This window comes from Hetaerina americana, unplaced genomic scaffold, assembly GCF_022747635.1.
Source record: "Hetaerina americana unplaced genomic scaffold, ioHetAmer1.1.p SCAF_10, whole genome shotgun sequence".
Taxonomy (NCBI): Eukaryota; Metazoa; Arthropoda; class Insecta; order Odonata; family Calopterygidae; genus Hetaerina; species Hetaerina americana.
This window is the reverse complement of record NW_027286070.1, coordinates 47,988,835-48,015,112: the sequence shown is the minus strand read 5'-3', so window position 1 is coordinate 48,015,112 and position 26,278 is coordinate 47,988,835. Positions and strand designations below refer to the sequence as shown.

Below are 26,278 nucleotides of genomic sequence, written 5' to 3'. Positions count from 1 at the left end.
TATGCATAACAAGTCATGATTTAATTAATATAAACGGTAAAAAAAGGAACCAAAGACCAACATTTCTACGAGTTTATCGAATTTAACTTGATTGAAACTTTACTTACCTCACAGAAGATCTTAGGAGCGACCTCTTGAGAGAAGCTGCCGATGATTATCCTAGTGTCCAGGTCCTGAAATAAGAGATCACGGGAATTATGCATGAACCTTTTTATGTCTATTGCAAATACGATATTTCATCATGCGCACATGTAATACCTGGGTGTGTGGTAGAATAATTCAATGACTCGCCTTTAATTATGTAAAATAAAGGTAAGATGAATTCTTTCAATAAATTTGAGGAATTAAACAACAGATGTCAGGAGTTTCTATATTTTTTCGGTTTACAGGTCTCACAGACACCTAAAGTAGCACTAATATCAAAATTGAATTAAAATTCGTGTATGCTAAGGATATTTTGCAATAGAGATGAAGACTTTTCCAATGCGTGAGTAGTTTTGTACAATCGGAATAGAAAAAAAACTAAAATTATCATAAGTAAATGAAAAACTAAAAGCATAGTACGAGGGTGGTACAATAAGTCCTTAGAAAATCCACGAGATGGCACTCTTAGTATCGAAAATAAATTTTTTCATCAAATAACACTCCTAACTAGTCAGCTGTTAAAGTTTCATCCGTCATAAAGTTTCACTGTTGTCATCGATTGAAACAACTTTAATATGTCTATAAAAATGGATAAAAAAGAGTTTCGATCAGTTATTTAACACTTGTATTTGAAAGGTTTGACACCAAAATAAATCAAATCTGAGTTGGACGAGGTTCATGGCATATCTGCTCCTGTGTTTGCAAATGTTTACAATTGGGTGAATGAGTTCAAGCGTGGTCGCACAGATATGGTCGCAAAAGATAAATGCAGATCCGGGCGCCCTGTGGAAGTATCTACCCCCGAAATGATTAACAAAATCCACGATATGATTTTAAGTGATCGACCACTCAAAGGGAGCGAAATAGTAGAAGCCATAGGCCTATCACAAGGTACAGTAGGTTCAATTTTGCCCGAAAAATTGGGCGTGAAAAAATCTCTGCAAGATGGGTGCCGCGTTTACTCAGAGCGGAGAATAAACGCAATCGTGTGACCGACTCTGAGGTTGTTTTGTTGCTTTTCCGTCGCAATCCTGATAAGTTTCTGCGTCGATATATAACTGTTAATGAAACATGGATACACCACTACACTCCAGAGACAAAGAAACAGTCAAAACAGTGGATTTTCGAAGGCGAACGGGCTCCGAAGAAGGTGAAGACAGTCAAGTCGGTCGGTAAGGTTATGGCCACGGTCTTTTGGGATGCTCGTGGAATCATCTTAATTGATTACTTGAAAAAGGGAACAACGATAACAGGAGAGCATTATGCGTCATTACTGGAACGGCTGAGCAAAGAAATCAATGAAAAGCGTCCTCATCTGAAAAAGAAAAAGATTCTCTTTCATCCATACAGGCACGGGTCCACACCTGCGCAGTTGCGATGGCCAAAATTATGGAATTAAAGTTCCAGTATTGTTCCATCCAAATTATTACAACATCCACAATATTCACCAGATTTGGCCCTCAGTGACTATTTCTTATTTCCTGACGTGAAGAAATGGCTGGGCAGACGAAGGTTTACGTCTAACGAGGAAGTAATCGATCAAGCAAATGCCTATTTTGAGGAGCTTCTAAAATCCTACTTTTTAGACGGCTTAAAAAATTGGAAAACGCTTAGACAAATGTATAGAGTTGAAAGGAGACTTTGTTGAAAAACCATTGGCCAAAAAAATTGTTTTTTCTACTTTTTTCTAAGAACTTATTGTACCACCCCCGTAATAATGCCTAATTACTTAGAGTCATTCGAAAAACTTTACTCTCATTTGTAAACGAATTAAAATAAAACTTCCATGGAAAGTTATTATTCACACACAATTTATCTCTTTCTAGCTCCTATTTTTTTGTGGGTGTTTTAAGTACGTTTTGAGATATTTTCTAATTTTTTGGTAGAAGAAAAAAACTTAAACTGTTAAATTCGAGGATTAATTTGATTCAAAGAAATATTTTGTTTGGGGTCTATAGTGAGTTTCTTGTAATTTATGTGAAGACGGAAAAAATCATTTAAGTCACCCCGGTATGCTGGAAATGATTTTAATACAATATGTATTCAAAAATACTATATTTTACATAATAGTGGTAAATTTAAAGCCAATACATTTTAGCATCATGAGATGCTGTAGGACGGTAATTAACTAACAGGACACAATCTTTTTCTGTCGCATAACTTATTTAAAGGGTTGATTCGATCAATTCTGATAAGTTTTTTTTGCAACCAATCCCAGTTTCCAGTACGTTGATCTTCTACATCCACGTATTTAAATAAACGCGCTTCAAACTAAAGCGGTTGCGGAGGAGCATCATTTAAACGAGGAGGATAGTTGATCTTATTTTCATATTTACTGCATGCCTTGCTCTTACTACAGAAGACCGCACTACGAAGTTCACTCACTTTTTCCTATTATCCATGATTTACCATCCGTGGCAGTTTGTGAGGAAGTTCCCAGCCACTTGAGTAGGGCCTACTCTTTTCTTCTATTTGCGTCGCAATCCAGTGGAGAGTGTGTTTGGTTACCAACTGGAGATCCGGTGTTCAAACCCTTGCGATGTTTCAGGGCACTCCTAGCTGAATCCAAGTTGAGTGGTTTCCTCAACACATCTTCCTGAAAAATCGAAGGCGGTGCATGGATAGGCAACGCCACCCTACCATAATTTCACGCGCCATAGGGTTTACACGTGTTGACCTTTATTCTCACTTAACAAGGGTAACATTTGAATCAACTGCAGGATTCAATGACATTTTCGTTATTTATTTCTAGCTAACTATGAAAATTTTGCCCATTTTATACTATTTTAAATAATTTATGCATCGCAAATAAAGATTATGTTAGTATTCCCTTGCAATATCATTTGAGGAAAATGATATTGCAAGGAACAGCAAAGCACGACGTCAGTATGACCGGTTGATAACGAATATTCATCTCATTGTGAATAAATAACTATCTTTCAGTGGAAGTGGAGCGTTTAACTGTTTTTTATGCTGCCATGAAAATTAGCGTACGGGTGGTATTCAAATCGACTAACAATCGGTGATTTTAAAATTAAGCAGTTGCGTGAAATAAATTCTGGTGTTTGTTTAAAATTTTTTTTGATTGAATTCTATCACTTAATTTTTCTTTCAATTTCCATTTAATATTTTTTTAGCTACTTTGCATAATTAACGCGCCAATTTAAATGTTTTACGCACTTACAAAAATTATTTAAGCTTTATGACTCCAATGCTTAATCAGGCGCGGGATGAAATTCAACTGCAAGCTTTGATGTAGTTTATTGGGTAGTTAAATTCTTTTTTATTTTTTTTAATATTGCAACATCAATATTGACTATTTTTTCAGGAGGGTATTTTTGGTTATTGGCTATTTTTTACGCTGGGGAAAATAATTCGCACTGGGCAACCAAGAAACCACATCAAAGGTACGAATGGTTCAAATTAACAGTGTTTGAAGAGGCTCTTAAGAATGTCACGCATACATCTGGTTCGTAGGTTTATGAAAAAAACTCAACCTGAAAGAAATACCATATACAAATGTCTATTAATTTGATACACGGCCCTTCAAGTTATACAAACGTGCTGCCTGATGTCAAATAAAATAACTTTTCAATAAAATTTCAGACATTAATTTGTTACCGGCTCAACTTTGTAGAAGTTTATGCCAATTAAATGAAGAATACAATGCATCTTTCCACAATAGGACAGTGGAAAGATACATCGTATTCTTCATTTAATAAAATTTTAGACATCTGAAATAGTGCTAATTTTTTATCACAAAATCAATTGGGTTAATTAAATGTTTTTAATAAAACAAGAGCGTATTCTCCCAGTTGTCTTGATTGCGAGTAAAGAAATATGACTTCCAATGGTTTTGTTGAGGGGTTTTGACCTGAAATTACGGCTGATAGGGTCCCTAGTTAATCATTTTAAAGCAGAGAGAGAGAGAGAGAGGCAAAAATTCTCTTGAAAAAATTATTACACAAAGAATTACTCGGGCTGAGATTAAAAATCTCTCATTTCCCATCGTTCTTATTTACATGCAGGTCTCGCTCACTCGCCTTCTTTCATATCTCCCAGCGGAGTTAGACTCGGGATCTCATTGGCCACTTGAACCAGATCTTTCCTCCCTCGTCCAGACGGTGAGAGGAGAGTTTGTATAACAACGAAATCAGAGATTTCCATATATTCACGTTTTCAAGCAACCGCTCCCGGCGGGTCGCCCGCCGCCTTGCTGGCACCACCCGCTTTTCATATTCTCCAATCACGGGAAAAGAGAGAGAGAGAGAGGGAGCCTCGGAGTGAGAGGAAGAAAGAGTGACGAAATTTTGGGTGGAAGGAAAGACAAAGTACCCGAAAGGGAAAAAATTTGGGAACACGAATTCCATTTTTTTCCTGTTCAGTAGCCAGAATGAATGAAATATCCATTCCAGAGGAATTACTTCTTTTAAAAAAATACGCTGAACACCGTGGGTATTTCTTTTAACCGCGGTCTTTTGATTCCTTGTTGATATACTTATTTTCCAGGACAGATCGCTTCAATCAGTAATGGAAAACGTGAAGAGGTGGTAAATTTATTTCTCAACGATGATACTACACCTTAAAAGTTTTTGTTTAAATGATTTTAGACATTATAGGGAGCGTGAGTATAGTTGAATTTACTTGATAGGGGAATGGTATGTCTAAAAATTACCATATGCAATAATGCTAGATATGGGACAAAAAAGCTAGAGAGAATTTAAAATGCTTACATTTATATTCTATTCATTTAATTCCATATAGTTCTGATTCATGATAACTTAACTACGATATTTATAGAAATATTATTTGAGTCGTAAGTAGCTATATTTTTTAAAGAAAAAAAGTGATATTGTCACCAGAGGGATGAAAAAAATCCAGAATATTAGTTTATTCGACGTCTTTATTGGCCCGATACTTTAACATTTTAGTATATACTTTTAGTATATACTAAACTATAATCATACTTTTAGTGCATACATACATATATACTTTTTAGAGCCAACTGCCCTTAATTTTCGAATATACGATACCTCGCAGTTGTTACCATTTCTAATTCATTAAGCCTAAATTCATCAAGAAACGAACTCAGATCCCGTGGCAAGCTGCAAAATATTCTGTCAACCACAATTCTAATTTATGCGTCCAATTTTTTAAGTATCAACTCCATAAATGCTGATCAATCATGGAAATGACTTTCCGAAACTCTCCTCTAAATGCTTGCATCTGATAGCCTCGTTGAATTTCCATCCATGCATACATATAATCGATTTCAACCCTGAAACTATTGGCCTGATATGTTTTACCTGTGTTTTCCCCATGATATTTATTATCAGTCATTTTCCTTCTGCTACTATATTCATCACGCTCATTTGTAAAAATGTGTTCAAATATGTTCAGTTTTTATTTTTTCACTGTTTTCCTTAGATTATTCTCTTCTTCCAACGTTGGCAGAATGTAATGGTTAGGTAAAAGATCTTCATTATTTTATTCCGTCACCTTTTTTTATTATTTTCATTCTGATTTTTCCACTCCTTTGCCCTTGAATATGAAAGTATTTCCTCACTTACAGGATTGTGTAACTTGTTGTGTTGCAAGAAGACTTTTCCTTTTTAATAAGTTTGACTAAACTTTAATACTGTGACCTCCAAACTTCTTCCTATATGACTAATTCTTCAACTTATTAATGGAAATACTCATACTATCGCTTTAAGTTCCTCATATTTATATTTGAGTGAACTCATGATAATGAATGGAAGAGCGTTTACCCTCCACCTCTCCTAGACACCACGAACTTGATATTACTAATCAGCATCTGATATGAAAATAAGATTCCGCACGATGATTCCGTAATTTATATGGAGGAACACACCGCTTATGCTTGAATGATTTTTTGAGTACTTTAAAAATTCCAATTTTTACCTTTAACCATACTAGGCGCATTTATTTAGATTTAAAGATGAATAATAATTGACGTTTTTAACTCTGTTTCTGGACTTATTTGGAGTGAGAAGGAACTCATTACGCCACATTCATCTTCGATCGTACAGAAACGGTGCCGGGATAGGCATGCAGTGACGACCGTTGTCAAACTCTCCTACTTTTATTATCCCACCTATCTTCTGCACAATTATTCCCTTTGTTTCTCCATCTGACGGAAATGCCATCCGGAAAAATCTTTGAGACCAAATTGTCGTTTCGTAAACGATACCTTTGCGGTATTATCATCTTCTATTTGATTTTAGTTTATGTATCTTTTGCTTTGACAAAAAATATCATTATCGTCCACTGTCGGGCGGTTTTTATTCTGCAGACCGGAATATACATTTTCTTTAATTGTGTGGCTGATAAATTCGTGTGCTACGTGGTCTACCAAAAATAAATAAACAAAAGATTGTTCAGAGCCCTATTATTTCCGAGGGTACGGATAAAAATATCCTGTCCTGTGGTATCTTTTGGGTGACATGTTGATTTTTGTAAAGAGATTAAATAGAGTTTTCTCATTTTCTTTCAAATTTTCGTTAAATCATAAGTATTCAAGGAAACATTACTTGAGCGGCGCACAAAAATTGCGCAGTTCGTATGTATTTTTGAAAAATGCGCCATCAGTAAACAATTTGCAGACAATTTTAAGCATCTTGCGCCATTGAAAAGAGTTGCGTAAGAAATGCAGTCTAATCTTATCTTATGAATGGTGAGAAATACCTATCAAACATACTATGATCGAGAAATTCACTTCCGCTCGCGTGCAGTTATGTCAACAGTTTGTTTACTCTCGTAGGGCCGTGCCATTAGTACCCTTAATGTTGTTATAATATTGTTTTCTACTACAAACGAATGAATTGAACACTTGCCTCAAGTTAATACTAACAATTTTCTGCCAGAGACATGACGAAGTTTTCTGCGTTTTTTATTAAGTATAATTAATGCCACGCAGTGAACGATTCAATGTAGGTATTAGCTTTGTACTGCATGCAGCTGCTGAAAAACAACTTCACAGATTTCAATTATCTTTTGATTTTGGTGAAAGAATGGCTACCCTAAACGCTTTATGCCATTTTAAAGAAAGGAAGACCTACCCGATATAATGATGTTGATGAAAGAATCCGTTCAATTAAAAACGACGCAAATCTTCTTTGCTACTTTTCCTTGTAAAGCTGCATTTAGCTGATGACCAATTCATAGGATCTCATTATTTACGTATTTATCCCAAAATATGTAAAGGGATAATTTACTGGGAAATTACATGAAAGGTGCTGAACGTTCCAAGTATTAGAATTTATTAAGTAATGGAACTACTGTCGGACATATCTCTTTCTTGCGCTCCTATGCTATACACCATCCTATTTCCTATCAATGAATATAAATTAAAGGTACGCATAAAACCATGACCTTGAAATGAAATTACGATGCACAATTGGATCTAGTGTCTTGTTCAGGCAGAGTATACCAATTTACCATGGGAACTTTTTAAGTACTGATATTATGTTATCCTGGGATTAATAGTGAGTTTCAATGAAATCATCTATATGATCGTCTTAAAAATAGAAAAGTAAATTTGTCTCATTACATGTTACGTTTGAATTTTTGAGAGTACATTTTTTCCCCAAAATTTTCAGCTAAATTTCAGGCAAATTCCCAATTCTTTTGAATTTCCTCACTGCCGTACAACCATGTGTGAGAGAGAGAGAGAGGATAGTGCATCACCATTCTGAAGTTTGTGTTTACACACATTAAAGTGGTAGCTATCTACTTATTTTTAACCAGAAGCAGAGTGTTCTCTGGTCAATTTCCGTAATCCATTTTAAATGCGATTCCTGCCTATCAAAACGGGCTTTGGTTAAGTACTATTTATACTTAATGTTATTAAGGGAGAAATACTAATAATTAGAAGGGTTGGCTAATGCAGTAATTTTAATGAGCAAGATAGTATTTCCGGTACAACGGAAAATTTTATGAAAGTATGTTGAGAGATGGAACAAAATTCCACCAGTGCACGACGAAATTATTTTTGACGTGAAGAAAGGCGAATGCATTGGAAACAACTTGGACGTTAGACCAGCTTGAAAGTCGAGCGGAAAAATAATTGGCAGAATCAGACGTGATGATAAAATTCTTGCACGCCGTGCGCCATTAGTGACTGGGAGAGGACGATAAGAGAAAACAGCGATGATTTCAATGTCACGGGAGCTTCGGAGGTCTCAAAGTACGCGCGGTGGGGTGAGATAAGGGAAGGAGAGGGGAGACCGTTATGCCGTACCCCCCTCCATCCCGATCTCCCTCCGCGGCCACTTAAATCACATCCCCCCATTCCGCGGAATAGCCCCCTGGTGGAGCGGATATGGGAAATTGGGAAGGGCATCCCAGAACGTCGAGCGAATGTAAAATTGAAGAGTGGGTGAATTCAAAGAGAGAAAACGGGATGTAAAGAGGTTTCACGCGGTGGAGAAGGCTTCGCGCGTTCTAAAGCGATCAAAACTCGAATAAAAACTTTATCATTTTGAGTTGAACCAAAAGGAAGAAAAATGGCTGCCTATATGTGTTTTTTTGCCCGCGACCTGGATACTGTAAATTGGACGACACCAGGTAACCAAAATTCGTCAGGAGACTGATTAAAAAACGGAAATGTTAAGGTTTAACCAAAAGATGACATACTTAACAGCCCATATTTCATAAGAGCCGTATTATTTCATTAATTTTGAGATTAGCTGAAGTTCAGTGCAAATTATATGGACGAAAGGCACCTAAATTACATATTCAGGCATTATTTTAGCATATCGGGAGAGGTAATCAAAATATAAAACCAGATTATAGAATTAAAAGTTTGATGTGGCATAGCTGCTGGCACACCTTGAAGATAAGATAAGTAATGCACTCGATCAATAAAAGTGCTTGGTTTGCTTTGCTATTTATGTCAGTTACTCTTAGAAAATTAGTATTTGCATGAAATTTTATTGTGACCTTAACAATATTTTGACAGCTGACTTGAAAGGGTATCAAAATAGATCTAATGGTTCTTCTTTCATCTTTGACAAACTGTCAGGAACTATGGGAAAATATACCTTCAGAAATATTGTCGGGGAAGAATTAATACAATTAATTATCAAATGTTTAAAATGGTTTCAACAAAATAAAAATGAGAAATAATTGAAAACCCACGATGAATTCTATTGTTTTCGACTCAACTTGACGTAACTTCATGATGAAAAGTGAATACTAATAACTCTGTAAGTTCCTCTGATATAACCTGATAACGACCGGTTTCGTCGTTCGAATGTATAAATGATAAAAAGTTGTGTATTGTATCTAATGATGTCTATTCAACAAAACTGGTCGTTTCTAAAATGAAATCCATTGGAACTTACTTATTATTGGAATGAAACCCATTGGAAGTTATTATTATTCACTTTTCAGTTGAAAGCCTAGTTTTAATAGTCAAGGAAGTAAAATCCGTAGCTTGATGGAATTTTACTTTGCTTGAAGATTTAATTCAAAGGGTTTACAATGAATCGCTAAATTGGACATTCAGTTTTCTTTCCGCGGAGTGGAGCCATCTCTGGATGGAAATGTTAAATATCCGCCGCCAATTACATTTAAAGTACCATTTTCGTACATTATTTGAAGCACATTCCTACTATAAGAAGGCAACCTTAGCCATTTTGGCAGCCATAACTATCGATCAGTCCTCTAATTCTCCGATGCTTAGAGATGAAACACCCATCAAATGGGGGGGAAGCGGTGACAGGAGTGAGAGAGTTCTGTTAGGCGAAAGAAAGTATGAGAGACTAAAAAAGGAGTCCGGTCTGGTCAAAAAATTATCATGGTAATGACACAGTTTCATTCGTAATATAGTGGAGTTCCTTCATAATGAAAGAAAACACTTTTCCTCGTAGAACTTTTTTATTACGACCTAGGAAACATTAAAACGTACAGCGTAGCATCTACAGGCCCTGAAGATGCTACGCTGTAATGAAATCTAGGTGTTGATAAAAAATTCTACGTGGAGGGGTTAAATGTCTTCTTTCATTATTATTGTGATTTTTATGGTTCCTCAAGAAGCTAATCGGAAGGTAAATAATTAACGACAAATTATAAGAGAAATTTATATGGTGATATAATGATAAAATATTATGCCTTCCATTAATGGATAAACTCCATTGGCAAAGCGGAAGCCGGAGACTTCTTTACTTTTACGTTTTAAAAATTTTATGTTCAATTCTCGTTTGAAAACGAGTTCGTCAAATATATTTGACTAATTCATAATTTTACCAATATTTTTTTTTGCTTAAAATTCCAAATTTTTCCGTAAGAACGTTAATTTAGACTTAAATTTGGCTTTTAAATACGCAAATAATCATAAATATGCTACCAAGTTAAACATTTGTTATTCAATTTGAATCGGAACATGGATGATGGTGAAATTAAAATTTTCGTTCGCAGCATCAATTGCACATCCCCAAAATTTGGCACTCTCATTCGGTAATGAACCCATCAATACTACGGCGTGATCAATAAGGAGCTTCCGTAAATAGAACCACCAGAAGGAATGCACCAAAAATAATCAACGCACCACTTCTCTATGCAAGGTTTTTCTTCTACATGGCACAATAATATCTTCTACTCTTTGCTACGCTAGTGTCTGATGCGATATGGTGTAACTGTAAATTTGCATGAAACGAGGTAAAAAAAACACCCACCAATGACCGTATAACGTTTAACTTTGTTGTAGCTTTATGTGCCCGAGTTCAATGAAATGGAATTAAGTAGGGTTATCATGATTCAACACTAATTTTCATTCCACACTTGGAAAAAAGTTTTGTATTAGAAATTCGATTAATTAACCAATCAACACAAAAAACTCTCTTGGGTGGAAGGAGGACTTCCCTTAGAGAAACATGAGTTCGTGTATATGTACGCCACCTACTGTCAGTCGAGCTTACCTTTACCCTATAGCCACCAGGAGTATATAAGCCTTTTGACAAGTTACTAATAGCCATGAGAACTCCTTCGTTTAAAATATTAAGTTATGAACAATTGCTACAAAATATTCGTAAAATATGTCCCCGCGGAAAATAGGAATTAATTGTTTCTACCTTTGTGATTTGAAATATGATAATCCTCCGATAAATTTTTTTGAAAATAACTGCATGAACTGCGAGTTCTTCAGAACTAAACATTTATTTTTCAGGTGGAAGTAGAGTAATAATATATTCTTTTGCGCCAAACTTAAATGGATTTTCTATTCTTACCCGTCACAGAGTTATTTATTAGACCAAGCAGTGTGGTAAGTACGCAAGATAGTTATCTGTAATGTATTTTCTAGCAGAGGAAATGAGTATTGTGGACATATCAAATGGTGAATTGGACAAATTGTTATAGCATTTATTAATTATCAATAAATGGAATTTTAAATGTATTTCCATTTTCCCAGATATTTAATTTTTATGCTTTTAGTTCATGAGTACGGAAAGGCTTCGACGCTATTTCAGTTACTAAGCTCAGAGAAGTAGCTTAATTATCGCAGCTAATTTTGAAAAATCTACTGAGTCTTGTAATATTCCATGTAAGTTGTTAATTCACTTAGTTATTGATTGATTCATGAGAGAGACTATAGAACATATTAACTTAATTCTCGGTATCTGCGCGGAGACAAAAAGTGGATTGCAGCTAACAAAGCTGAACGAGAAACTTTAAAGTTTGGGCTTGAAGACTTTAATTTCACTTGAAGTGATGTGGATTGTTAAAAAACTAACTAGCTACGTCACAAACCAAAACATTGTAATAGCTTATTCAAAGTTGATGCATATTAGTAAGATCGACGTCGTTTGTTTAACAAAGGGAGGTATTTTGATTATATTTCCGATGAATAAATCGGAAGGTTTCAATGAGTACATCCCCACGCTTGTGGCAACCACGCTAGAGTACCTACTTAGGTACTTCATATACTAAGGACCTTAATGATACGAGGAAGTAGCCTAGAGAAAAAAAATACTTTGCCTACTATTATTATAAATATTCCTACAACGTTAGTTTTAGTCATAAAACTCAGGAAATTCACGCATAGAGTTCAAATGGCCTATAGGTATTCTCCGTGTTTTGCACTTACCTATCGAGATATTGATCAACCATATTTTTGCAATATATTATATATGTAAAATATACATATATATATATATATTTATGTGCGTGTATATACATATTATATATATATATTTATTTATATAAATATTATATATATATATATATATATATTTATTTATATAAATATTATATATATATATATATATTTATTTATTTATATAAATATTATATATATATATATATATATATATATATATATATATATATATATATATATATATATATATATATATATATATTTTATATCTACACACACACGCCAACGCACTACGACTACTGTGAAAACCTTTTGGATAGAACACGTTTATCGAAAGCAACGACAGTCAACGAGCCCATGACGAACAAAATAATGACATTAACTCCCATAATCACACTGTGGGAGTCACATTGATAATGCAAAAGGAAAAACAAACGAAATGTCTGATGCGTTTGCGTGGTGAACATCGTCGCGGCAAAGCAAATATGCTGGCTCGTCCTCTGTTGGGAAATATGATCTATTTGAAAAACAAATCCCCAAAAATGACTTCTAGTACGATGCCACGCGATCATAAATGAAAATGCATTAAGTTTAAAATGGCATCGTTTTATTGGCAAACCAACGTTATTTCGCCATCCTGCAGATCGAATGGGTGGACACTGCTAATGAACTCCATGATGGGTGAAATTCATACATTCAGGTCCCATAGCGCCCCATTTACCTGTTTCCGGTTACTGGTAGTTCGGAACTCAAAATGGTAGACATATTCGATTAAGACTGGGATTTTCAAAGTCATCTCTCGCATTAGACCCTATGATCCAATAGCTAATAGCTAAAAAATTTCTCATGCCATTTGTTCACTAAAACAACTAAATATGATTTTTATTATATTTTTTGTATCCCAAAGTTATTATATAAATATAATTTCGATGGCAATCAATCGTACTTACCTCCTTGTCAGGTGAAATTGACTTTTTAACGGAACGTAATTCTCATTCTCTTTCCTTTTATTAAATATTCAGCCCCTCCAAAAAAACCCACAATCCTTTCCCAAAATGTACACTTCAAACAAACGATTACTTTATTACCACTGCATTACCACTTGCATGAAAACCTAAATTCGTGATTTCAAATATCAACATTATTTAATATTTTTCGCTTATGATTGCTTATAGGACCGATATCCGGATTATTGAACTGCGTTGGAAGGGTACACCTGATTATTCATATCTGGGGCTTATCAATAAAGGCTACTTTGTGATAGGTCTTTTTCATCTTCAAAGTCAATCATGCGCGTTTGAACAGGATAGAAGTGAATCTTAAATCATAATCGTTGTAAGATGCAAATCTACTGCGGGATATATCAATAAGCACATAGTTTGTTATTATTAAGCACGATGTTTAGCACACTTAAGCAGGTATCTGAACTAATACCCAATGACTCATCAATCGGAAAACGAGTGTAATTTAATAAAAACGGACCTATCATATCTATGAGCCTCACTTCTGTTTTAAATGGATACATGGTGATATAAATTGGAACGACGCAGGATAATCATCATGATAAAATGTTGATCCAAAAAACTTTTAGCAAATATATAAATATAAAAATAATTTCGTTTGAGCGGTGTTTAAGTAGGCAATTTATAAGTGCATAAAACCATTACAAGCAGCAGGATAGCAGGAGGATGGACGTAGATTGGAGGCTTTTGAAATGTGGGTGTGGAGAAGAATGGAGTAGGTGAAAGGGACAGAGAAGAAAACAAATGAGGAAGTACTTGGTATGGTGGGCGGAGAGAGGGGTTTGTTGGGAGAAATCCTATGGAAGCAGGAAAAGTGGATGAATGGGGGTATTGACCGGCAGTGGGATGTTGAAGATTGTAACAGAGGGGAGAATGTTAGGCAAACGAGGAAAGGGAAGGAACCGGATAGGGATGTTGGACGGGATAAAAGGAGGAGGAAAGTACTCAGAGATGAAGAGGGACCTGATGTAGAGTAGGATATTGTGTTTTGCTAGGGGTCACAAATTATTTAATTATTGATTATGTCCATCCAAAAACCTACCTTAACCGGTAGATTACCTAATAATAATAATAAAACCATTACTTACGCGAAGCATTCTGAGTTGCACCTTGAAGTCATTCTCACCGAATGTCACGGTCGATCGACAGCTCACATTGGCCTGCTCTAGCTCTGTAACGAGGTCGTTCACCGCCTGAAAATAAATTAAGTTATATAATGGAAGAAATTCATTTTTTGAGCAGAGTAATGGAAAAAATGCACAATTCATCAAACTTTCCTCTTCCTAGAAATATTACAAAGAAATTTAGACTTTAAAAAGGATACTTATACATTTCGATTTAATTACATTGAATATAGGGAAAAATACAATACTAACGCTTAAAATGTTTTCGTTAAAATTCTTCCTCATCTGGATTTCATTGGACAAAAAGAGAATGCTTCTTATAGCTGTAATTTTAAGAAATTCATTTCAGCGCTATGTTTAAAACAGGGCAATCTCTTGAACCGCTTATTTTGGCTGTTTTGTAATTTAATAATGATAGATTTAAAATAATAAAGTAATGAAGACTGCTACTCAAAGTAATTATTATCATCTACAGTTATCTACTTGAAGATAGTTTTCTTTTTCGAAAGTCTCTTCGATTGTTCATCAAACAATATTACACCTGAATATCCGAGGAAGGTATCATCAGGTATACCTTCATGTAACAGTACGTTATCCCCAACATTGGACCAATCGCACACAAAAAGAGGTGATTTGATTATAAAGCTTTTGGTCATATCCTTTAAAATGTAATCAATGTTTTCCTATTTCACTGGATTCTTTGTTACAGTTCAAAAGAAAAAATATTCATTTGGGTCCATGATTAATACTGATATACATATGCCTACAATTTTCTTAAATCAGAAGCCAAAATGTATTCCTAGTAAAAGTTATAGTTAAATAATCATATATTTAAAGAAATCACTTGACTTATGCAGCAAAGCAACCGTCAGTTTATGATCGTAAACAGGACTACATTAGTTGTACAGTTTGAAAATGGAAAAGTTCATATTTTAAAATTTAAATCGACAAAATTATCAAAATTTATTTTATAAACGTATTAAAATTCTTTTCCTATAATTTCTCCAATTTGATTTTATAAAATTAGTCCGAAATTCGTAAACAGCTTTATTAGGTTGTAATTTTTCACGAATGTTATTGTTAAGATTCTTTGTAACAAAGGCAAAAATGATAATTAGTGATTTTTACATAAATAGGAACCACAATGTCTCATTCGGCTTTACAATATTTCCGGGCTGACCGTGAACTTCCTTCTAAAATAAATTGTTCCTTCCATTATTGCGTGGAAGAAGTAGCTATGCAGCATGGCATAACGAATAATTTAATCTCTCTCTTAAAAATTTGCCAGCATATTTTTTTACGTCCTCATAATTGCGGGATCTTCACTGTCCCTTTTCTCCTTCAATGTAAACTTTATGAATGTACTTCCTTACACCATACTTATTTTTAATACGTATTACCATTTCTGTTGTATTTGCGGTACATTCATTGGTAAATTGCGTGTATCTCCTCGCTATACATGCTTAATAAAGGTCTTTTTAACCTTAAGAAGCTATATTTCGATGAACATTTATAATCTGTTAGGCTGTTTTTTCTCTATTCTGATTGCAGTATCTTTTTGTCTTCTAATAGCGATTATTTTATTTTCACAACGAACATCTTCCATTTCTGTAATGAATTCCGTCTAAAACTCCATTTTGGCCATATTTAATTGCTACTTTCCTTGGACAATAACCTATTTTCGTTCTCCTTCGGATGATCTCGTGGCCTTTTCCCTTGAGCATCCTAATAACTATCTTTCATCTCTGTTATGGTTGATAAAAATATGGATAGTTTAACAATGAATAACTCTCCATCTACTAAAATTCCCTATGCTAATTTTAAAAATCTAACTTTTGTACAACTTGAAGGCTTGCACAGCCTCTTTCATCTATTAAATTCCATATTTTTGGGATTAGATTTCACTAGTTCACTTTTGATTTTCCAAAATGAGCAATGAAGGAAATATAAGGCGTGACGAAATACTAAAATGGTGTCTCACTTATTGCAATACTTTGCATAAGAAAATTGGCATTTTAATGCGAAACAAGTCACCACTGTCAGAGTTCCCGTACAAAAAGGTAAACTCATAAGTTAGATACTTTCATAAATAATGTTCTATAAAGTATGAAAGTGAGGCAAATATTAAGTTAACTCTAGTTGTTTCTATATTGCACGCATTAATATTTGTTATAATTCGAGCGGAAATAAGCTATTATTTGAGTAATAAGACAAGTTTAATTAGTTGAAGTTTAATAGCTTGAAATAGTTTAATTTAATACGTTTCCCAGATAAAAATAAGGTCTTGGAAATCGTACGCAAAAAGATAAATTTGAAAAGAAGCGATATGTTCATCAAATAGTAGTAAATGGTTGAGATGAATACATTTCACTCCAAGGACGCGAACAGAATCCTTTCTGACCAGCACACGTGGCAGTGCCCATAAAGAAGACATTACATTGTCAAATGACTACTTACGAGCGAGAACACGTCTTCGTTCTGACTCAGGGCGGTCACCGTGTCCCATTTGAAGCGGCTGACGAACGCCAAGCGTGCCGGGTTGTGTGATGAGTCCGGCGCCACCGTGCGAAAGAAGAGCGGGAACTCGCGGCGGTCGCTTAGGGCCGGCGATGTGGATCCATACGACACCTGCGGAAGTGCATTAAGACGGTCGTTAGTAGTAGGGTGGGGAAAGCGGAGGGAATAACTGGGGGAATAGATAGAGAGGATTTCGGTGGGCGCAGTGCGGACCATTGTCAAGGTCAAGTTATAGAAGGAATGGGGTTGTTTTTAGACGCACTGGACAAAAACATTAATGGCGAACGGCCACCATGTTAAATTTCGACCGGAGAACACTCCCGTTGAATCGACATTAGGGAGGAATTAGCAAAAAGTGCCCCGTAAAATGGAACGGGAAATGGAATTCTCTCGCTGCGTGAGCGAAAGATGAAAGACTCGTTTAGTTCACAATCTAGTTCCGCAGCGCTCATGATGGAGTCCGAGTGGACAGAGGGGAAATAATTCACGGGAGTGTAATCGAAATGAAGGGCCACAAATGATCTTGTGGTCGGGGGAGGAGGAAGCGCGTCGATGTTGGCTGGAGCTCCAAATCCTCCAGCATGACCAACAATGAGCGAGTGGAAAACTAAGAGTACCCCTCCCTCCCCGAGTTTTGGCAGGCGTTTGCCGTCGGACGTAATGTGATTTGCGAGACGGTTTTCAATTGTTCTATGGCCGTGATGTAGTCAAGTGAAGTGATCTCTCCATTCCGGCCGCTTTTGAGCACATTAGTCTTATTTGGGTCCATGGATATTGCTTTCCCTCATAAAGGCTTCCATTATATCGTTGAACCCTACAACTCTTGAAAATGAAGATTTGGAATTCATTCTCTTGGCCTCGTCCTCAGTGCAACCTGCGCACATATTCATGCTTTAAAACTCTCTAAGTATATATAGTAATATGCCTCATGCGTAGCCAAAGCCGAATGAAACTTTCAATTTTTCAATCCCTTTTTTTTGGGAGGAATAAATATCCTGAATGCCTGTAGTGTAACGATTGGTGATTCTTGAATGTAACTCTGAGAAGAAAAATCTAAAAGAATTTTTCACGACTTTGATTCATGATCTCGGAATAACTAACCTTCATGCCTTTTTTAAAAAGATATTTTCCTTTGACTGGTTATTTAAAATAAAAGTTACGTAACGTAATCAACTATAATTATCAATCATAAAGATTAGCAATATTCCACCAATGTCCGTCCAAAAGGTATTCGACCGTAGTCCGGTGAAAACGAATCACGTGGGGTATCCCGGTGGGAGACTGGAGGGTACCTTTACATGAATATGTGATGTATATATGGCTGCGTAGATTTTCGCGGCGGTGGCTTGAAGAATTCTGCATGTCCGGGTTTTCACCGCGTTGTTGTTTGAAGCCGACAACAGTTTCGCCGAAGTTTCATCCGGCGTCTTCAGGTCGAAGAATACTTCAGAGGAATACTTCAGGTCGAAGGTCTTCAGGCCGGCGTCTTCGACCTGAAGACGCCGGATGAAACTTCGGCGAAACTGTTGTCGGCTTCAAACAACAACGCGGTGAAAACCCGGACATGCAGAATTCTTCATGTGATGTATATATTTTATTACCGTCACATGGCACGATAAGTAATCTAGACCCGTACAAAATTGTCAAATAAAATGGGGTGTAACAATGGCCAAAGAACTCGGTTCCTGAAATAAATAAACTTGGTAAAGTTTAAAAAAAAAATTATGTTTTAATAAATTTATTCACTGATCATAAATTACCAAAAAGTAAAACCTAAAACCATCGAATTCCTAATTTCCAATTTACTAAACTTTACCTAAAAGTGCTATTATCCTTCAGTCAGAAAAGGCAAAAAGTATCCCTGTTCAATGTATAGATAATATCCCATGATCCTTATTCAATTAAATTCGCCCACCAAAAATGCATTTTTAGCCCAGAGAGCTTAATATTCAGTACCGTATAAATATTTAAGTTTTAATGAATAATGGAGCATTGAATTCCAACTCGTTTGAATTAAATTTTAATAATTTTCGGATTACTTAAAATGGTAAAAAAGCTGAACAGTAAATTTATTGCATTCCAAGTTTCATTAATTTAATGAATACATATAGTATAATGTAAACAACAATGTATCTGATCACCGAGCCAAAAATAAAATTTACTAATAATAAATATATGCATTGTATTTAATATTATGGCGTTACTATATCCGTGAAACGATGATTTGATAAGGGTCGTAATCTTCAGGCGCAAGGTAATGTTATATCGGTAATGAAATTTGAAAAAAATCAAATCAAACTTAAATTAAAAATCACTGACCATTCACTTAGTTCCTCACCGCACACATAAACAAATATAAATCCATTAATTTCTTCGATCAAGGTGGCTATACCTTAAGTAAAGAACTAAATCGATTTATGTAAGTTTAAACGTGCATGCTGTATAGCACGGCTCGCATGACTAGTACGGATCGCAGCCTCGTACATGCAGTATAGTACGAAGTCAATGGTAGTTGGCCCATACACTTTCAGAAACCATCTGTTTATTCCATTTATTGTCAGTTATAACATGGTGGTTAACATGAAGCGTAATTCAAAGCTTTGGCATCCAAAAAAGTAAGTTTCACCTTTTCCGAAGGCATCGCGTCCATAACGTTTAAATCGAAATTCACCAGTAAAGAAAATCCTAAACATGAGGTGTGAGATCCTTGCAATGTCGATTTTCATCCCCCCAGATATCACGCCTGAGCACTGAGAGTGAACTTCATTCAATTCTTTTTAATGGTAGAGCATGCATGAATTCGTTCCCTCACCCTGGCCTCCTCGTGTTAGGAGGTCACCGATGGCTCCCTTGACTCCGCTCCATGCGTGAAGGCATTCTCTGCTCTTTGCTGGGAGGAGAAGGTGAGGAAGAAAATGGGAATCGTTCGCGAGAAAAAAAATCTCGAGATTCTTCTTCTTTCCAAAAACCCAAGTGTACGTCTCTCGAAAAGGGTAAAAGCATGTTTCTTCCAGGGGGAATAGAGAAGCCTTCCATTTGAATCCTTAATGCGAGAGTAATCCACGTTTTCCTGGATGCATACGTTCATGGGGAATCGCGATTTAAAAAAAAAGAAACCCACACAAAGCACATATCGGAGATATAGCGATGGTCGAAAAAATGTTTCCCACACCCTCCCTTTTAAAATATGCATTGAAATTGCTCTCCCTACGCGAATAATGGACCTACTTTTTCGAAAAAAACGTGGGAGTGAAGGGCGTGGAGTGTTTCCAAGGGAACCGGCGAATATTAATCTTAGAAATGTATCCGTCTTGCCGCAGAATGAAGTATTCTGCCAAGGTAAAGGTCTGACTTGGAGGCAGCTAAATAACTCGAGAAAAGTAATTTCTCAATTTCTAAAACACCCCCTCAATTATTCATATGATATGATGTGTCATATCAACATAGAATGCATCATACAACAGGGAAAAATGCACTTGACGCACACAATATTGGCATCGGAAAAAGAAAAATCTTGTAAATGTTGAAAGAGTAGATTCAATTTAAAAATGGAATTGAAGCATGCGTGGCAAGGTTGGTGGCATTATTGAAGTTAGGAAGCTTATAAAGAATGAACATATACTGTTACGCCAAAAAGAGATATATATATGCAAAAATAGAGGAGATAATTATTTCCTACGAAGAGTGAGAGAAGTAATACTTTCGTGGCATATTTAGTAATTTAACATAGCCATTTAGTACAGGAAAAAAATCCATGAGGTAAATTTTGAGTCATGATACCTATCTGATGACAGTAGTGGAAGGGAAATTAAATAGAAAATATTTAAGGGAGAGGCCTGGAAGTAGGCAGTTACATGAATCTGCAGTATAACGACAAACTCTAAATATTCATATGAACGGTTACTGAAAACAGAAAGATAGTATATAGTATTATAGGAGAATTAAAGAGAAGGATGCATTATATTATTTTTATATTTTATAGCTAATGAGTTTTATAATGAAATCCTATTTAAAAAAAGGCCAGTGATGTCACTATGAATAATATCCTGACAATGATCAATTGACTAATACATACTATCAAAAGGTTGATATTTCTACCCTTACTTATTGAAATAATCATCTGTTGTGATAATTACAATATTAAAGGCATATTAAAGATTTAAGTTTTACTTGACGCTTTCAGTTGCATCAATGAAATAAATTTCTTGAAATTTTCAAAGCAATAAGAATAGCAGAATTGTATGAGAGCAGAGCCAATGAATGAAATTACTTATACTTTTCATATGTCATCAAATTTTCGAAAACTAAGGAATGACATAGTGGTACATGGACAATGAGTTAACCCGACATTTTGCTGATCGATACCGGCAAAGTCACTACCCTGACATTAAATAATCTATCAAGGAAAATTTTAATTCAGAGTTACACCGCAGTTAGACCAAAACAGTATGCGGGCAGGGAGAGAGAATAGAGTGCGCTTTCCTTGAAAGCACTCAATGCTTTAACATTGCTACAGAGTTCTCTTTCAGTCAGTTTACATTCAAAAACTCAAACCGCTCTCTCGAGTTTTGAATTAATATTCCTCCGCGCATAATAAAGCTCGGCGCTCATTGAAGTAAATAAAAATTCTCTTTCATTTCCTGGTCGCCGATTGAAGATCCGCTCATTTTTCCGTTCTGACGTATTCAAAAATTGATAAAATGATATTGCGGTTTCAAAATGTATGCAGTGCTGACGCCGAAAAGTTTAGCAAAAATGGAACTTCAAAAAGCTTTCCAGGATATTACGAATCAAATTCATTGAACGGGTCCTTGAGCGACGAAACTAAACTAGCATATATGGAGCCAATTTCACGGAGAGCAAGAAGGCATTGACGAATGAATACAGGGAGTCTGATTTCATTTTAACTGTTCATAACGACTACGGTTCAAGCCTGAATAAGTTGTTCCTATGAAAGTTTTTAGAGCAAAGAAGTTTTTTCTCGCATGTCAAAGTATAATTTCGCGTGTATGTATTTTTAACTGGCTTTTTTGGTACTTGATTCCTATTTTGCATCGGCATTACAATTTCTTACGTTTTCGTGTTATTCATTTTCTTTCAAGTGGCATACTTGGGATTTTGGTGGAGCATCATGAGAAATCAAGAAATTGAAGACCGACGAAACTAAAACAAGTAAACCTTCCAGTCTATTACGTGCGCCTCTTCAGTACGTTGAGGCAATCGACTTACTTCTTTCAAAATACTTATTTTATTACTTATGTGAGTATTTACCCGATGCATAATTAGTCTTTGCTTTTTCCTCTTACACGCCATTCAGACTTAAAAGCGCAAAACATTCGGGAGAAAAAGTAGGTTAGGTGTGAGGTGAGGTTTTCAGAAAGGCGATAAGCTGCATTCCTCTCGTCTTAAATACTAATTGGAATTAAAAACATTGACTTTTCACCTTAATCTTAGATGGTCTTTATCAAGAACCTATTTTTACTGGGGTAAAATCTGCCTTAGAAATTGTCATTTGGTTAATCGAGTACAAATTTCATAACATGGCATCTATTCTGCAACCTAACATTCACCCGTCAAAATTAACAATCGTCAGTTGCATTTAAAAGTTTTCTTAAATGAATAAAAGTGTAATTATATACCTGATTTTATCAACTGGAAATATAAAATGGTTTTGGAAAAAATCATACTCAAAAACTTCAAACTAGCTTAAAAAACTTGGAAAAAAGTAGCACCATAAAAATTATAATAAATAAAATGTTGTATATTGATTAAAAGTTACATTTAATTTTGTCAGTTAAGGCATTTAAAATTTATTTTTAATATTTCTATGAAAATGTATTTGAATTAATGAATAAAAATACATTTCGTTACTAATGATCATTTTTATTTAATAACATCTTGTTGTTCCCCAAAACCATACATTACAGGCCTTCCTTACTTGCATTAACAATAAGTAAGTATGTCACTTAAAATAAAACGACCTATAAGATGGTATGGTATGTATATAATTACGAGGTCGAGTATTTCATTCACCGATGAAAATTCTTCGTGCGCTGGTGCTATAATAGACCTTGGAAAACGATTCGTCAACCACTCCATTCTCACGCAGTGGATATTGATCCTCAGTATTGTTATACTTATAATAAATATTTGATCATGCCGTTTGCGGTTCATAACGTTACAAATGATTCCCGATGCGTTGATTCATCATAACCCCTTAGAGGAAAGTTCTTTGCTGTTTGTAGATATCATAATTTTTCTCTCATGAACACCGGTAAAGTTATAATAAATCCTTAATATTTAAAAAACTTTTGGAGGCTTTAATCCATGTTTAAGGAATTCCGGAAATCACTGTCTCTATTTGAACATGAATTTTCAGAGGAAATATAAAAATATTCATCGAAACCATATGAACTAACATATTTATATATTTAATATAGTTTATTTTTGCTAATTTATAAATGTGTTTATTTTACATTATTGGACTCATGGATTAATGGACTCATACATTAAAAAAGAGGAAAAATTAGAAAAATTAAAAAGTTTCTTAGTACTTTTTAATCATTAAGCAGTTTCACAAGAACGCGCCGGGAAAAATTTCAGAGATAGCATAAACTATATAACGTTTGAGAACATCTGAAAAAGAACCCTTGTCAGGATCTGATTTTTAAAGTATAAAACATTGGTAGGCCATATTAAATTCCATTCACTTATGAGAACCTATTTTATAAAGAAAATTTTTGTGATTGATTTTTAACTCCAAAATTACCCATTCTTGGAGTAAGGAATTAGAAAATTGGAGAAAGAAAACTCATTCTTGGAGATACCTTATATTATACACCGTTTAGTATTACCATTACAAGGCCCTTTAAACTAGACTGTCATTTGAAATGACAGTCTAGTTTAAAGATTCAGCAATAAAAATTGCTTTAAAATTCTCCCCAAGTAAAGTAGCTTAAAACTTTCATGTTTCTACGAATGCTGTGGTTGACTGACTTGATCGATAGATAAACAGCTTTTTTCAGGGTGGCAACGTTCTCTTTGAAACTCTTTGGAACGGAAATAATACCTTGCATGCTGCATCCTTCCGACACAGATACTCAAAGGTGAAGAGATCCACCACCCTCTCTCTCACTATCAAGTACTCAGGACATGTTCGGTTTCAAGGGCTTTGCTCTACCTTCCTAATCCGCCCGGCCCATCACACCGACCTGCTTCCCTCCTATATCCTAGCCCTTTCCTCATCTCATCACGTCTTCGAACGCCCAACCCCAACTTCATTCTCAGCAACTCCAAGTGAGCTTCCATGAAACGATCTTCAGCCATCATTCATAGCGCCCGTATTGGAGGAAGCAACGCGTTCATCCCTACATCTCCTACCCATGAGGATTCCCCGGAAATGTACGGAATAGGGTTCATTCCGCTGAGATGGATTCCTCTCACGTTTAGCCGTAGTGCCGCGTTGCGAGCAAGAGACAGGTATACAAGTGTATGCAATAAGGCAGGGTGGTTAATCACTGCCCAAGTGTGCAGCAGCAGATGAATGCACCCTCCTCTTTTGATACACCCTGCGACGATGCAATTCGTCAGGGATCACATCTTCCTGCCTTGAACTTACTCCTCCAGTTTTCCTCCCTCGTGAACGCGGATGGTGCCACTCCGATAATCCTTTAGTACAGGTAAATCCCTGTATTTGACGACATATTCCATATGGTTTAACATTTAAATAAATTAATAATTAGCATAATTACTCTTGCAACGAAGGATTTTATCTTGGCGGTGACCAATGCCAATTGGGAAAATTGAAAACAAAATAATTTGGACGCTGAAATGAACTACTATTAAGTGAAAAAAATAAAAAAGTGTCCATAGATCACCCTGTCTCTAATGCCAATCAAACTAATGTAAGCCAGTGGCTATGAATGAATAGTTCACGGCAATGAACTTCAAATGGAGTCTCCAACAAATTTACACTCGAAACCATGACGCTTGGCACTTCTAGTCCTACATCACTAAGTGCAGTCAATCAGTTAAAACAAACTGCGCGAGAAACTAGACGGGAAACATTTATTTTTCTCATTAAAATAAATTTAAACATAATATATAATGGAAATTATTGCCAAATGGGATACCCTAATTGATTTAGCCTGTAACAACTTTTGCAAGAATTTTAATAATAACCGGATTTATCTATATATATAATAATATAATATTTGCTGGGAATATAATAGTTGTTGGTATATTTTTCAAACAATTTTCATTGTTTGGAAAAAATGCCAACAACTACTATCCAAGATATTTGATAAATCAATTTGCTGAAATGCTTTTTCGAATATTAATTACTGACTTAACATGAGCATACATTTTGCTAGAATTATAAGGAAAGTACGCCTAAATGGCCATTGAGACAGGTGAATCAGAAGTGAGGACTCTTTGGAACAGAATTGAGGAAAAGTTAACGTTAACTTGTGCAATCTCTATAGCAGTGATTAATTTGTCTATTGGTACAAATAAAACAGAGTAATTGCAACAATACAGACGAAAGCGTCTTCCCTCGAGATATTGAACCACCACGAAAAGGAATTGTCGTGAAGGCAGTTAATATATCTAACAGCAGTCCACATATGGCGAGGAAGATAATTCCTGGAAGCCAGACAGTTAAAAGGATTTGCCATGAGCTTACAGGTATAATAACCTCCGATGTTTTCTTATTTCCCAAGTTTACTTCATATTACCTTCTCAATTAACAAACTCCTAAGGCATATCTATCGAGCCCCTTGATTTTCATATTTTGTTAGCACGACAGTTTTACTTGTTTAACGTGTCAAAATGACAGAGATTTGAAGAATGTACACAATGTTTTGGACAATGGGCCAAATGGAAATGCTGTGAATAAATAAAAAATTATAGAGCTATAATATAGTTTTTTTAACTAGCAACATATTTGCGTATCTTCTGTAAAATAATTTTGTCAAATACCAAAGATGGAAACACCTTTTAAACTGTTTTTATAGCACCACAAACTTGACATTTTCACATTTTTTACAAAATAAAAATTCACCAGCAGTCATTGTCGTATTCATTCTGTTTGCTTATTATTGGAAAAAAATATGATTCAGAAACTCATAAACAAGTAGCATGTACTAATATGCATGCTGAAATTTAAAAAAAGATTGCATGTTGATTTCCATTATCGATCGAAAATTCATCTGAGCCAAATATGCTAATTTTCGTCTTGGATAAGTACAAGAGCTTTTGTATAAAATGAATAGTTGTACAATTGACTCAAAATACAAATCAATTATATTTTTTCATCTTTATTGGAAATTAAGGAATAGTTTGCCAGCTCAAAA

At 35.2% G+C, this 26,278-nt stretch overlaps 1 protein-coding gene across 1 annotated transcript in view; it reads right to left on the bottom strand.

Annotated features, from left to right (window-relative positions):
- The window catches only part of GABA-B-R3 (gamma-aminobutyric acid type B receptor subunit 3), a 653,270-nt gene that overhangs the window by 120,660 nt on the left and 506,332 nt on the right, over positions 1–26,278 (bottom strand). The window contains exons 7-9 of the mRNA XM_071598960.1: positions 16,866–17,036; positions 14,373–14,477; positions 108–173 (exon numbers count right to left, since the gene is read on the bottom strand). Of these exons, the coding sequence (XP_071455061.1) occupies positions 108–173; positions 14,373–14,477; positions 16,866–17,036 (342 nt within the window). The remainder of the gene's footprint in view (positions 1–107; positions 174–14,372; positions 14,478–16,865; positions 17,037–26,278) is intronic.